Below are 15,406 nucleotides of genomic sequence, written 5' to 3' on the forward strand. Positions count from 1 at the left end.
TAAACACTCCAAGCAAACACTGGTGCACTATTAAAATGTTAGAGCAGGGAAGATTTTTCTCAGCATGTCACAAAACCCAGAAACCGTAAGGAAAAAAACATCAATAGGTCTGCCTATATAAAAATTTTAAACTTTTGTGCCAAAATACGAATGAGATCAACTGGGAAACAGTAATTGCAATTAAGGTAACAAACAGAAGGACAATATCCTTATTGTCCTTATAAAGAGTTCTTAGAAGTCATTTTTTCAAATGAACCCCTCAACAGAAAAAATGGGCACAGGGCATAAACTGGCAGTTCGTCCATATATTTTGAGAAATGCAAACAAACCGTAAGTATGAAGAAAGTTGTTAAACTTTACAAATTATTTTTAAAAGGGAAATCAATATGTTAGATATTTAATGCCTATAGGTGGGCAAAAATTTTAAAGTCAAACAGAACATGGTGCTGGTTAAGGTACATGTATAAGATTATCAGAAGAGGGAAGTTAGCCCTGCGAATCAAAATGTACAATGTATACACCCTTTCACTAGTAATCCCATTTCTATGAAAATGGTGACGACATCAACACTGAGAAATTCTACCTGGAAAAACCAACCGAACAAAGCACATCACACACAAAAACGGAAGACAAACAAAGCACATCACAGACAAAAACAAAAGACAAACAATAAACTGTGAGAAAATGTTTGTGACTGATGAGAGATGACAATTCGATACCCTTTCTTCTATAAAGCATTCTTACAAGTCAATAAAAAAAAGAACCTAGAGGGAAAGTAGATAGACCAAAATATTAAGAAAGGTCTTACATGTGGAAAGATGTTCAACCATACTCACAAAGAAATAAAAATTAAAACAGTAACAAAATATCATTTATCACCCTAACAGACTAGAGACAAATGAAAATAGTAACTTTTAACTCCTGCATATTAAATACACCACAAAATTTTTTAAAAGCCACATGACAGGGCTTCCCTGGTGGCGCAGTGGTTGAGAATCTGCCTGCCAATGCAGGGGACACGGGTTCGAGCCCTGGTCTGGGAAGATCCCACGTGCTGCGGAGCAACTAGGCCCGTGAGCCACAACTACTGAGCCTGCGCGTCTGGAGCCTGTGCTCCGCAACAAGAGAGGCCGCGATAGTGAGAGGCCCGCACACCGCGATGAGGAGTGGCCCCCACTTCCCGCAACTAGAGAAAGCCCTCGCACAGAAACGAAGACCCAACACAGTCAAAAATAAAAATAAAATAAATAAATAAATAAAAAGATTACTATTAAAAAAAAAAAGCCACATGACATATTTATGGAATCTAAAAAATAAAACTACCTAGTGAATATAACAAAAAAGAAACAGACTCACAGGTATAGAGAACCAGTGGTTACCAGTGGGGAGAAGGGAGAGGGAAGGGGGAGGGGCAAGTCAGGGGTAGGGGATTAAGAGGTACAAACTACCATGTATAAAATAAATAAGCAAAAAGGACATATTGTACAACAAGGAATATAGCCAATATTTTATAATTACACTAAATGAAATATAACCTTTAAAAACTGTGACTCACTAGGTTGTACACCTGAAACTTATATAATACTGTACATCAACTTACCTCAATTGAAAAAAGAAGAATTTTTGGAAAAGGAAAAAAAAACAGATAATAAATTGGATGGGGGCAAAAGGATATGAGGTTTAGGCATCAGAAATGAGAAACTCTTACAAATGATTAAGAAAAAGATAAGAACCATAACAAAAAAATGACTAAAGGACACACAAAGTAACTGACATAGGAAGAAACAAAACAGATATATGCAGATGGCCAACCTTCCAGATAACCTAGGAAATGCAAATTGAAACAAATTCTTTTTTAGTCAAATTATTAAAGATTAAAAAGAATAACTAATTACTTGTTAGCAAATGACTTCAAAGTGGAGAAAAGCTGGTGAGGAAGAGTAACAAGTTCAGAGAGACCTGGGTGGACAAGGGGCCAGGAAGAGGCCGAGGTGAAAGGGCTGCGCCTGCCCTGGGTGGCCACGGCCATGGCCTTGGTGTGGCCGGGCAGTGGGCAGTGCAGAATATTAAAGACCAATTTCTTACATCTTTAGTCACCAGGGGAATTGAGAGACAATCTAGATTGTGCTGCAAATACAGGCTGAAAGTGGAAAAACAACACAGCAAAAAACCAAAAGAGACAGCTCATCTCTGTCCACTGGCTTGAAGTGAGTCTGTGGACGGCAGCCTGTGTGGAGTCTGTGCTGGTCATTCCCCCTCCTTGTCATAGAGCATCCTGACTGAGCATCTGTTGTACTAAAGAACCACAAAACAGCATCAAGCAGAGGAAAGTGGGTTGGTAGGAGAGAGAGGGGGAAAAAAAAATGGATTCATCCCATGGTAAAGACAGAAAGCTGCCAGTAGTGGAATTACGTTATTAATAGCATATATTATTATATAACATATGTAATATAATAATAACAGCTGCACACTGAGTTCTGCTTCTGGGGCACAGTGCCTGGGTTCAAGCCTCAACTTTGCCTTTCATGTGCTGTGTGACCTTGGGCAAGTTACTTAACCTCACTGAGCCTCGGTTTCCTCATCTGCAGAATGGGGACAATACTAGCACCTGCCCGCATGGTACTGTTGGGAGGATTAAGTGAACCATGTAACACACAGGAAGGGCCCGGCCCCGTGCCTGACAGATTGGCGGCCCCACTGCTATCACCCCAGCTGCTGCAGGCCGTGCTTAGCCCCTGGAGCCCCTTCTGCTCAGCTTCACACCAGTGTTCAAATCTTTTCCTCCTGCACCTCAACAGGTCATCTCGCAAACTCTGTTTTGGAGTCCAGAGGTCCAGAGAATTTCTGTGTCATCTTGGAGTTTTAAACACTGATGCTCCATCAGGCCCGTGGGCCTGGCGTGTGCACCAGGGCAGGACCGGCTGGGCGGCCCTCACGGACACAACTTCCAGCCCGAACGCCCAGGCTGACCCAATTTCTGGTACAGATTAGGACGTCAATCTCAAGTGGCAATTAAGGGCTATTCCCAGAGCGGACGCTGTGGCCGAGTCCACAGGCCAGGGCGGCTTCTCCTCCAGACGTCTCCGAACGTCCGAGGGGCAATTAGATGGCCGTTTAATTCCCCGGCGGTGCAGGAGCAAGTGGAAAACACCATCTGACCGACAGCTCATTTCCCCAACTGACAGATGATTATTCTCATTACACAAAAGGATTTTCTTTCCTTTTCAAATAAATCGTTAGCACATTCCTCCGCAAGAGCACCATACCTGATGCGGTGACCGTGCCCGCCCAGAGCGCGTTCTCTATGCTCAGGCTCTCGCTGATCGGGGCGTCGCTGTCCTCCTGCAAAAGAACAAGTGGACACACGCTGACCCACCAAGGTCTGGGCAGGACCCGCTGGCTGTCTCCAGCCTGCTCTTCACAAGAAGGGAGGAGAGGATGACCCCTGTTTGGAAGCCAACAGCCCAGCTGGGAGAGGCGAGCCAAACTCATCAACTCTTATCCTTGGCGTTTCCGCCCCGGTGAAAAACAATGGTTCACAATTTAAGAAATGCAGGCTTCTAGCACTAAAGAAACATTTTACAAGGTGAGAACTAAAATGCAGAGGCAAGTCGAACAGAAACAGCCCTTTGCTTGTCAGTCTTCGGGCTTCCAGAACAAGAGCAGGAACAATTCAATTTGGGTTCTATAAACCTATTACCCCACAGGACTAAAATAATTCAAATCCAAATTTAATTTCTATTCTGAAAGGCTGGGCCGTGGCTTAAAATTTATAACCCTGGCAGATAGGACTTGGAGGAATAAAAGAGGACAGGGGCTCACATGAAAGAGACAGAAAGAGTAACTGCTTTCAGACACCAGAGTTAACATTAATTACAATAACACTGGCTCCAAGCTGTCAGGTGATTCAAGCTGTTCAGAGGCTGGAAGAAAATCCCAGTGGTGTTGATTTTACTGAGAAGCAATATGTCAGCTTTCAAGGTGGGGCCTTCTGAAGGAAACGTCACCCCACCTGGCACAAAGCAACTCCCTGACAAACACTTGTCAGCACTGCGTAGCAGGGCCTCACCCCAGACATGCGCCCTGCCAGACCGGATTCTGCATCACACGAGGCTTACTTACTCTGGTGAAAGTCCCCACAAAGTTGTGAATGTCGATGTTTGGCTCCTCTGCATACACATACGATCGAATCTGAAGAAGGTCCTGTTCAACGGGGGTGACATTTTGGAGGTAAAACGAAGTCACTGTATGATTAAAGGGATTTCAGGAAGCATCCACTATTTTTCCAAAGCAAATGTATTTTCTAAACAGCTCTCAAAACCACGGGGCAGAGGTAAAAAAAGGAGAGAAACCTTCCAGCAAGTAAGTTTAGGAGTCACTACGTGCAATATCCCAAGACACACTGAGACCCTAAAGGGAAGATTCTGTGTTTCTCTGTGTTTACCCAGCATTTCCAAAACTAAGTGATAGCGCAGATCCCCCCTGCGACACTCTGGTTTACAAGAGTTGTTCATACCAATCAAAACACTCATTAGGGAGGGTAGGAGGGAGACGCAAGAGGGAGGGGATATGGGGATATATGTATAGCTGATTCACTTTGTTATAAAGCAGAAACTAACACACTGTTGTAAAGCAATTATACTCCAATAAAGATGTTAAAAAAAAATTTTTTTAATAAAAAAATAAAAGGAAAGAAATTCTGACACTTGCTCCAGCATGGATGAATTGTGAAGATACCATGCTAAGTGAAATAAGCCAGTCACAAAAAGACAAATACCATAGGATTCCACTCATCTGAGGCACCTACAGTAGTCATATTCATAGAGAAAGAAGTAGAATGGTGGTTGCCAGGGGCTGGGGGAAGGGGGGGAACCGGAAGCAGTATTTAGTGGGTCCAGAGCTGCAGGTTTCCATGATGGGAGTCTGGAGATGGATGGTGGTGATGGCTGCACAGCAGCGTGAATGTCCTTAACACCACTGAAGTGTCCGCTTAAAAATGATAAGATGGGGCTTCCCTGGTGGCGCAGTGGTTGAGATTCTGCCTGCCAATGCAGGGGACACGGGTTCGAGCCCTGGTCTGGGAAGATCCCACATGCCGCGGAACAACTAGGCCCGTGAGCCACAACTACTGAGCCTGCGCGTCTGGAGCCTGTGCTCCGCAACAAGAGAGGCCGCGATAGTGAGAGGCCCGCGCACCGCGATGAAGAGTGGCCCCTGCTTGCCGCGACTAGAGAAAGCCCTCGCACAGAAACGAAGACCCAACACAGCCAAAAATAAATAAATAAATGAAATGTATATATATATTAAAGAAAAATGATAAGATGGTCAATTTTATGTATATTCTGCCACAATAAAAAAGACAGGGGCAGGGGGAACCAAATCAAGTGGTCAGGCAAATTCAGTCCACAATGCCCCTTAGCAACAAGGGCCTGGAGTGGAGTAGAGGCTACTGGCCACGCCCTCAGCAGGCCCTGAGCTCCCTGCAAACCATCCAGGATGCCCGTATGCAGATGTGTGGGCAATGTGGCATCTATGTGCTGATAAATAAAAAAGGCCCACAGACAGCAAGTGAAGGGAAAAACGTTTCAGAATCATAATTACAGCACAATCCCGTTTATGAGAAACCACACTCCACCAGCAAGTGTGCAGTTGTATATCTGTAAGAAACTACACTAAAAAGGACCTGGGAAAATCACTACTGACTTCACAAGAGCCCCTGGGAGAGGGAGGTAAGATCTGGGGAGGAGGCTGTGAGCAACACTTTTCACTTGTTCCTCCAATTTGAGTCTCTTTTTTTTTTTTTTTTTTTTTTTAAAGGATTTTCTTATTTATTTATTTATTTATTCATTTTTGGCTGTGTTGGGTCTTCGGTTCGTGCGAGGGCTTTCTCCAGTTGCGGCAAGCGGGGGCCACTCCTCATCGCGGTGCGGGGACCGCCCTTCATCGCGGTGCGCGGGCCTTTCTCTATCGCGGCCCCTCCCGTCGCGGGGCACAGGCTCCAGACGCGCAGGCTCAGCAATTGTGGCTCACGGGCCCAGCTGCTCCGTGGCATGTGGGATCTTCCCAGACCAGGGCTCGAACCCGTGTCCCCTGCATTAGCAGGCAGATTCTCAACCACTGCGCCACCAGGGAAGCCCCTGAGTCTCTTTTTAAATAGAATATACTCACCTATTACTCAGGTAAATCTTTCCATACAATTCTTTTCATCTATGACTTCGTCAAAACGCTGTTACCCAACTAGGCCCCTTCAGCCCACTAAGGCTGAAGGTACAGACAGTGGTACCTTATCTCTCTCTGGACGCCAGCCCAGGCCTGGAGAAGACGGATGTTTATGAAACTGGGTGAAGTTTCCAAAGTGCACATCGAGAAAGGAACTCAGAGCTGTGGAACCGGCGGGCACCTTCACGATTCTAGGCTCTTCTGTACTGTCTCCTGAACAGAGTCCCTCAAATCATGGGACTAACCCTCACTGGTTAGCCCCATCTCAAGGATTCCCCAGGGCTCCTGGCCACAGTCGAAAACTCACTAGAATTCCTGGTCTAAACAAATAATAATAAGGATGGTGCTATTTCCCATCTTATTGGCCATGAAAAATCATCAGTACCGCGGACACGTTTATTGCTACGTTCACTCCACTGAGACACAGAACTGTCTCCTGCCCTCTCCCTTCCTCCCAGAACGCAGTAAGGAGTGGCATGAATCAATGTGGCCACAAGCCCAGGAGAAGCTTCTGCGCTCTGCTTAATCCTTTCAGACGACCCACAGGGCATGTCAGTCTCTGGGCATTTAAATTACATTTTGTGATTTTGTAACCTACTCCCCAGGCCTCATCCAGCCCAGGTGGCTTGCGTTTACACTTCCTCTTTGGCTCCCTCCCTACCTCACTCTGCAGTTTAAGGCATGAGTGACAGGGAGCTGGTGGGGAAGTGCGGGGCCCCGGGGAGCTCGGAGGGCCTGTTGGTTCCAGCTACGGTGGCCGCCCCCTCAGACAGGGCCTGCATGCTGTTCCCTGCACCGTTCGACATGCTGTTCCATGCGCTGGGCGCCCAGCAGTGAACACACCGACAGAACCCTGCTCTCGAAGACTCTGTCTTGAAGTGAGCGGAGCGGGAATGCAAGGAGAGGGTGGTCAGGAAACACCTCTCCAATAAGGGGACTTGTACACAAAAACCAAGAGTGAGTCTGACTGTTCCTGGTGGAGAAACAGCAAGGGCAAATGTCGGGGGGCAGAAGCATGCCTGATGGAGAGGCCTGTATGGCTGGAGCTGGCGGGCAGAGGGGAGAGAGCCGGAAGCTGAGGTCAGGCACTTAGCAGAGAGACGAGGACCGCAGGATCGAGTCTCAGGAAGCCGAGATGCCTTTGGAGATTCGGAGCAGAGGAATAACGTGCTCTGCGTTGGGTTTTACTTTTATGCCAGGTATCTGGTCAAGGTTTCTTAGAGCTGGAGCTTCCCTCAAAAGAGCACCATCCCTACAGGCCAGGTCTGCGTTCACAAGGCCACACGGCCTGGAGCCAGCAAGCACTCGAGGCTCTCAAGAACCCCACACCCCCCCGGAGCCCCACCTCACACCTGACGGCCCATGTCTGGCCCCTGAGGGGCCCGAGTCTGAGAGCCCTGAGGTGACACAGTCGCCAGCGGGGCTGCCGCAGGGACGGCTACTCACAGCAGCGGTGGGCAGCCTCTGAGTGCAGGCCACGGGAAGCCGAAGTTTCCAGTCCGTCTCTCCGTCCAGCTGATCCGTCCGCAGGAAGCAAGACCCTGTGGAGGGAAGCCAGGCACCGTCCGTTCCCCTGCAATTCAAGAATCCTTCCCATGGCGGCTCCGAGCAGCTCCGGTTCTAGTACTTGTAAAAACAGCCAATCAACGGCCAACGACCAAGAGGGGAAAATAAATAGCCGATTTCCCATTTCCTCCGTAAGCTGCGGGGTCAGAAAGATCTGGGTTCAAATCCTCGCTCCACCACTCACAGTGGGAGCCTGGGCTAGTTTCTGGACCTTGCTAAGCCTCAGCGTGTCCTGTCTGTAAAATGGGGAGACACACAGATCTCACAAGCCTGCTGTAAAGGATCCAGTGGGGTGATCATACCCCCAGCACGGCGGCTGGCATGGGGCAACCAGCATTCGAGTCCATCTGGGGCAGGGGTTACGAGCACCTTCTCAGGAATCAGACCTCCTGGGTTCAGGTTCAGGCTCCACGACTTCCTAGCTGTGCCCTGAGGGAGTTACTTCTCCCCTCTGAGCCTCAGTTTCCTCCAGGGCACAAATGAGGATATTACAGCGCCAACCTCATGCTGCGAGGCCTAAAGAGCTGATCCATGCAAACTGCTCAGAACAGGGAAAGGACCACAAGGACCACGTTAACTGTCTGCCGTGACTATCGACCTGCAAAATTTGTGGATACATATTTCAACCTGATCTGTACACGTCTGAGCAATCAGTCAGCTCTGTACTTCATCAGACAGAGAATGTACTGAACTCCCTGACACCGCACTTAAAGACTTCTGAGGACTTTCAGGAAGATCCCTTCTAATTTTTTGGGGGGAAGAAAGGGAGAACACATCTGGGACCTCCAATCCATAACACTCCATTTTCACTGCCGAGGACACAAGAACTAATTTGAGGACAAAGCTGCAGTGTTTAAAAGAAGACTGTTTTAGGGCCTTCCCTGGCAGTCCAGTGGTTAAGACTCCATGCTTTCACTGCCGAGGGCCCGGGTTCAATCCCTGGTTGGAGAACTAAGATCCCACAAGCCACGCAGCACAGCCAAAAATAAATAAATAAATAAATAAAAGAAGTCTGTTTTAATGGAGTGCCTTCCACCCCCTCTCTGGATGATTTAACATATTATTAGTATATAATGTCATCTGCACTTTTATCCAATTCATCATAAAAGAGGTTGCAGCAACCTCAAAGGGATATAAATACGGATTTTTCCAGCGTTTGAAGATCTCTGATTATGCCTGATGGGCAAGAGAAAAACAGCCTTGTTTCCTCAAAACAGCTTAGATAACAACAAATAAAAAGAAAGGAGATTTGAGTCAACCGACGGGGAAAGCAGGAGGCAGCGGGGGCGGCCACAGTGGGAAACGCAGCCGGGCCCCCGAGCCTGCCCTGCGGATGCAGGACCTGCGGGTGCAGACGGCCGAGTGTCCTACGTCACTTTATATAAGGGACTTGAGCATCCGTGGATTTGGGTACCCACGGGGGTCCTGGAACCAATCCCCCTCGGACACCAAGAGACAACTGTAACTGCGAGAAGTAGGGTCTTGCAAGAGACTTGAGAGGTTCACTCAGGCAAATAGGCTGCAACGACAAATAAATCGATGCGCAGGGGTGACTATGGCCCCACCACTCATGAGCCAAGGCGGGGAAAGGCCACCTACCCCTAATCTCTCCCCCCAGCTTCTCTACTGCCCCATCTCATGACACACCTCCCAGTATTTTCTCAGAGGAGTTTCTGTTTGCTTCTGTTTGTTCGACACGCTTCCCAGTCCTGCCAACTCCTGCGGTTGAGCTTAATGCAGCCCAGCGGGGAAAAGCACAGCCACTGTGTGTGACTTTCCCAGCTGTGATTCAGCACGGGTCCGACTATCTTTGCGATGATCAAAATCTGTTGACCTGCGCGCACCAAAAACCTTTTTTCTTTTTTTTTTTTAAGACTGCTCTATGAAAAGAAACGTTCTTGACTTGCCTCCATGGCTCCAAAATGATCATCTACTTCTGTTACATTTTCAAATGATTATTTTGCCAAATTACCACTGAAAGGTTAATGGTTATTTTCAAAATTGATCCCAGATGTTTACCGTTTTTTTCTGATGTCCTCAGGAAGATCATGTCAGCAGGGACCCGCTGGTTCTGCGTTATGAACAGAAAGACTGTTACCGTGAATGCCCCTGTGTGAGGTTTCCATCCCTAAGCCCCCGCCCCCTCGGTGGGGAGGGGAGCAACCCAAACGCACAGCCTCTTTTAAGTGTCTGCCTTTGTCAAAGACAGATCTGGGGATTTATTTTGTTTTGAATCTGAAAACTCTTGCACACTGCCGTTACGTTTACTAATCTCCTATTGAAATCTTATCTCGGAAAGAGAGCTTCTAGTTTTCTGGCGAATCCAACCATTACCTCCTGAAATTGCAGCCAGAGGACCCGGGAGCCCAAAGCCTGCTCCCCTAGCTGGCTTTCTTCCAGGCTGTCTGCTGAAACTAAAGACATACATACACTCGGCTCACGCTTTCTGCTTCTACCAATTTTCCGGCTCGATGTTTGGCTTCGAGTGGGATTTTAATAAGGAAGTCAAGTTAGTAAGAAGCAACAAAAGCCGCTCTCAAAAAAAGAGGGAAGCCAACAGCGGGCCTCATGTAATTGTGAACAGGCAAGTATGTCATAACATAAAGAGGTTTGTGTGGGTCTTCTGAGCTGCCACCCAGGAGAGCTTCACTTTACCCCAAATCAACTGTGAGTTCTTGGATTTAATCCTTTTAAGAGAGCATAGTTCACTTCCTACAGAAACAAGTTAAGATGCGATCCTTTTCTAATCAAATATGATTCCAAGACTCTCCAGGGCCACCCCCAAAATCCAACACCTCCCAAACATACACAGTAAGAAAAGGTATGAGTGCTGGAGTAACAAACATATCAACATCACTATCTTTAAAAATGCACTTGGGGCCTTTTTACTTTCTCATGTTTCACTTAACCCCTACTCCCCATAAAATGACAGAAAAGCACAATGTTATTTAAGTCAAAAAATGTGAGACAAAATTGTTCAAGAGGTAAATGACAATTATTTTTATGTCCTTATGCAGCCAGCAGACTTCTAGGAAATACTTTATTATGGTGAGTTTAAAAAAAGACTCCAAAAACAACAAGCACATCAAATAGGAAATCAAACCTTGGAATTGTGTTTGTAACTTGGATTTCTGGCTAAGAAGCACACAGAAACCATGAAAAAATATTCTGTGTGTGTGTGTCTCATGGGAAAGAGATGTTTCTCCCCAGGCAAAGCTTCTGGGTAGAATCCCAGAAAGCAAACGTCCAGTTCGGCCACCAGATACACGAATCACACGTTGCATCGGGATGCGTGAAGCGGGGGCAATGACGTCCCTCTCCCACGCGCCCACGCGGCAGCCGTCAGGAGCTGCACGACCCCACTCACCTTCTCCACAATGATAAGATCTCCAACTTGGATGCTGGAGCTCTTCACCTTCACTGTCCCTGCAAAGAAACAGGCCCAGAAACATCACATCTGAATTCCTTCCAAGTCTGCGCACCTCTGCAGGGTGTCCGCTAGCCTGCGGACCCAGAAGCACGTGCCCCCGAGCCCGGCAGCGGCAGCTGCATCTCCTGTCTCTCCGAGAAAAGGTTCACCTACCGCAGAGGCCGCTCCAAAAATGAATCCCCGTTTCGCGTAGCACTGGAATGACTCACTCAAGTAAGATCTTCTGTCTTAACAGCACCTTAGAAGCTATTCTAAATCAGCACCATAAAAGATTCAGACACACACACACACACACACACACACACACACACACACAGAAATGGGGAAGAAAATTCAGAGTCAGATCCATGGACAGAAGGTCAACACTTAATTCTCAACACCATCAAACAGAAAGAGGATAACCCAAAATGACTGACTCTTTTTAAATCTGCGATTGCTCTGTAGTGCAGCTTATATGATTATGATCAGATCACATAACTTTGGCTGGATGTTTATCTGGATAAACAATACCAGCTCACATTAAACACTAATTCTGTGCTAAGCGCTGTATAGATATTGACGTCCTGATGGCTTCTCTTGCTCCTCTCAAAGGCCACCAGAAAAATATATTATCTCCAGTTTTCAGACAAAGGAAGTAGGCTCAGAGAGGCCCCATCTTCCCCTAGTCTCACAGTTAGCACAGGTCAGCACCAAGATTCAAACCCTCATCTGACTCCAGAGGATGGAATGAAAAAGAGGGACTTCGGTTCAACTCAAAAACCATTTACTGGGCTTCCCTGGTGGCGCAGTGGTTGGGAGTCTGCCTGCCAATGCAGGGGACGCGGGTTCGAGCCCTGGTCTGGGAAGATCCCACATGCCGCGGAGCAGCTGGGCCCGTGAGCCACAACTACTGAGCCTGCGCGTCTGGAGCCTGTGCTCCGCAACAAGAGCGGCCGCGATAGTGAGGGGCCCGCGCACCGCGATGAAGAGTGGCCCCCGCTTGCCGCAACTAGAGAAAGCCCTTGCGCAGAAACGAAGACCCAACACAGCCATAAATAAATAAATAAATAAATAAATAATAAATGAATAAATAAATAAATAAATAAATAAACCCAAAGTTTAAAAAAAAAACACACACATTTACTGAAGTGCCATGTTCTAGGAATTCGAAGATCAAAGACAGTCCCCTTGTCCTGAAAAAAAGCTCATGGTCTCATGCAGGCGTCGACAAGCGTGTCCTATAAAGAGCAGGAGGGCAGACAGTTTAGGTTTTGCAGCCAGTGGACAATCTCAGCTCTCCCAACAACTCTTCTCCCCAAGGGCGAATAGTCTTTGTATATTTATATTTTAGAATGTAAAAAATGTTCTTGGCTCCCGAGCCAAGATGGTGGGCTGAATTTGGCCCACTGGCTGTAGTCTGCAAACCCACGAGCTGGTGCGAAAGACAGCAAGACAAATGCTGTTAGTGCAAAATAGTGTGTGAAAGGATGGGAGTAAGTCCAGTATGCAAAGGGAGCAGAAAAGGAGACCTCCCCCACTGAAGGGGGACCAAGAACGGTGCCTGACACCCAGAAGGCTCGTGACTATTCACTCCGCATTCAAGCCCCCTTAACGGAGTGCCTGCTGGAGGCCAGGTGTTCTAAGGGTGGGATGCATGGAACTCGCACTCCAGGGGCAGGAAGGAGGCAAGAGACAAATAATGAATGAACGGGCTGGGGTATGGGGAGGTATCAACAAATGCTTTACAGGAGAGCTGAGGTCAGAATTAACCAGATGAAGGACACTGGTTACCAGCATCAGGAAGAAGGAAGGCGTGAGACGGGAGACAGTGACGCACACGCGTAGCACACGCATCCGTGTGGCCACAGGCTGGAACGCCTTTAGCGAGACAGAAAGCATCACACGGAACAGAAAGAGATGAAGGGCTTGGGGGGCCAGGTGGTCCAGCGCCCCATAAATAAGCCTGTGGAGGACATGGGTCTTTATTCTGGTGACGGATCAAATTCCCACACAAGGGAGCGACACCATAAAAATCTTCATGTTGGCGTCTCGTAATAAGCCCATGTAGCTTATAAATGTTCAGCCAAGAGAGAAGAAAATAATAATGATTCTCAGTCCTCCTCGATAAAGTATATGCCCCAGAGCAAGGGTGACCTGGGAGTTCTGAATCTGCTGTCCCCCACCGTGGACTCACTCCTTCAACAAACACCCAACACTCACCCACTAGGAGCTAGTGCACAACGCAGGTTATTTTATCATACACTTTTCACATCATTTAATGCCATGGGTCTTTTTAGTAATTCACCACGAAATAAGATGTTTCAAAGCATTCCAATGACTTCAACTGAAACAACTCCTTCTAAGAGGTTCCACAGGGTTTGATTTTTAACTAATGTCTGTACTTAATTAAATTTTGTCATGGTAACAGTGAGAAGACCTGGTGCTAAAAGGGCAGCTCTTGAACACGAACGACTTCTAGAAAACACGTGGCAGATGGCTCTGAGGACGGCTAGACTCTCTCCCCCTAGGAAGGGAGCATCTGATAGGGCCTTGCTTTCGTAAAGCACGAATTCAACCCAATGGCCTGAGCCTGGGCATCCGCGGGACCCACTAGCCTCAAGCGTTCGTTGTGTCGATATCTTTGCAGAGGGAATGGAGAACATCCGCGAATCCTAAGAGTCAGCTCATTAGAAACGGCTGAATGAAGAGTGGGCTCCACGCGCCGGATTCTCTCCCGGCCTGAACAATTCTTCTTGCCCAACGAGGGGGCAACAGGAAAAATGCATACAGATACACTGCTCTCTCTGGACAGCTTATCAAAGCCTTCCTCGAGGGAAGATCGTAAATTCAGCGTGCCCCCCACCCCCTGAGCCAGTGAGCTTTTCCTTCGCCTGAGCTCGCCCTCACTTTCCCGAACATAAATTTACACATTGTCTTTGGTTTTATTACTGAAATTTATGCTGGTGGCCTGACCCAAACCATCCCTGAGCCTGTGTTCTGATCTTCAAGACCTACTCACAAGTTTGCTCTTAATATCTAACCCTAAGAAGAGCACTGTTATAACTCTTATTAAATAATAACTGCATATGGATATACGTGTGTGTTAGTGAGACAAAGGACAAAATCAGGAGGATTATACTAAAAGGGTTAAGGGTGATTCCCTCTAGGGACAGAGGCGATTTACCCCTTTCTCTGGCAAAAATACTTCCTAAATTCTTCACGACAATTTTTTTTATAATAAACATGAAGTGCTCTTCCAATAAGGAAAAGATATAATAAATTAAATTAGCTCAAACTTTTAAGTGACCAGGCCCAGATTTTTCCCTTCCACGGCGGGGTCCTGATTTATGATCGGTTAATTTGAACTCTGCCTCTCTGTCCATCTGCTCTACCTCAACAAAAACCCTTTAATCCGCTGTGTTTGCAGAGCAGTTTCTGACTAAACCCAGCAGGCCGATCCCTCTGACAAACCCTCCTACTGTAACTGGCTCCACCTCAGGAGGAGGGCAGCGGGGGCCGCACCACCCTGAGGTCACGGGGGTTTCTCAGCCCCGGCTCCCTCGTTAGCATTTTAGTGTTTGGCAGGGATGAGCCTCAGCTTTACAGGTTCCACACAGGGAGACCCTCAGATTCACCCGCTCTACTGAGCCAACACACGGTCCTCACCATACATTTGGACTTTTCGGGCCGCACTACCATTTTTGGGTGATCAAAAATGTGTAGCTCAGGCCTGCACACAGAACACACATTTAGCACGTGTCTGTGTACCTGTGCGTTCTGAACAAGAAAAGACAGATAAAACCAGAAGAATGAAAGGAGGAAAGGCGGCAGGAAGGAAAGAGAAGGGGAAGCAGAGACCAGTATTTCGATTCCAACATTTACTGGGGTTTTGGCTGCCGACGTCCGAATGAAACGCCCCTCTCTAAGGAGCCCACGAGTAGGTAGGGAAGGCACCGCTGGGGCAGGAGAGAAAGAGGACCAGAGTGAGAAAATCTGAGCACTCAGTGGCTGGGATTAACTTCCAGAACGACAAGACTCTGAAAATTGTGGAAAGGGCCCAAAACACATAATTTCTAACCTTACGTGAACCACTGTTCTGAGTTTTCTACCAATATTCTTGCAAAAAAAAGAACAAGAAACATTCGCACGGTGGCAGAGCTCCCGTCTTCCTAGCAAAAGAATACGATACATGAAAAATAGCACACTGACAGT

The 15,406-nt window shown here is 47.3% G+C and overlaps 1 protein-coding gene across 2 annotated transcripts in view; it reads right to left on the bottom strand.

Moving 5' to 3' along the window:
* The window catches only part of ATP9A (ATPase phospholipid transporting 9A (putative)), a 137,652-nt gene that overhangs the window by 75,274 nt on the left and 46,972 nt on the right, over positions 1–15,406 (bottom strand). For both annotated transcript variants that reach the window (XM_057528702.1, XM_057528701.1), the window contains exons 5-9: positions 11,153–11,211; positions 9,805–9,856; positions 7,666–7,760; positions 4,123–4,203; positions 3,267–3,342 (exon numbers count right to left, since the gene is read on the bottom strand). In XM_057528702.1, coding sequence (XP_057384685.1) covers positions 3,267–3,342; positions 4,123–4,203; positions 7,666–7,760; positions 9,805–9,856; positions 11,153–11,211 — 363 coding nt within the window. The remainder of the gene's footprint in view (positions 1–3,266; positions 3,343–4,122; positions 4,204–7,665; positions 7,761–9,804; positions 9,857–11,152; positions 11,212–15,406) is intronic.

The sequence above is a fragment of the Balaenoptera acutorostrata genome, chromosome 15 (genome assembly GCF_949987535.1).
Source record: "Balaenoptera acutorostrata chromosome 15, mBalAcu1.1, whole genome shotgun sequence".
NCBI lineage: Eukaryota > Metazoa > Chordata > Mammalia > Artiodactyla > Balaenopteridae > Balaenoptera > Balaenoptera acutorostrata.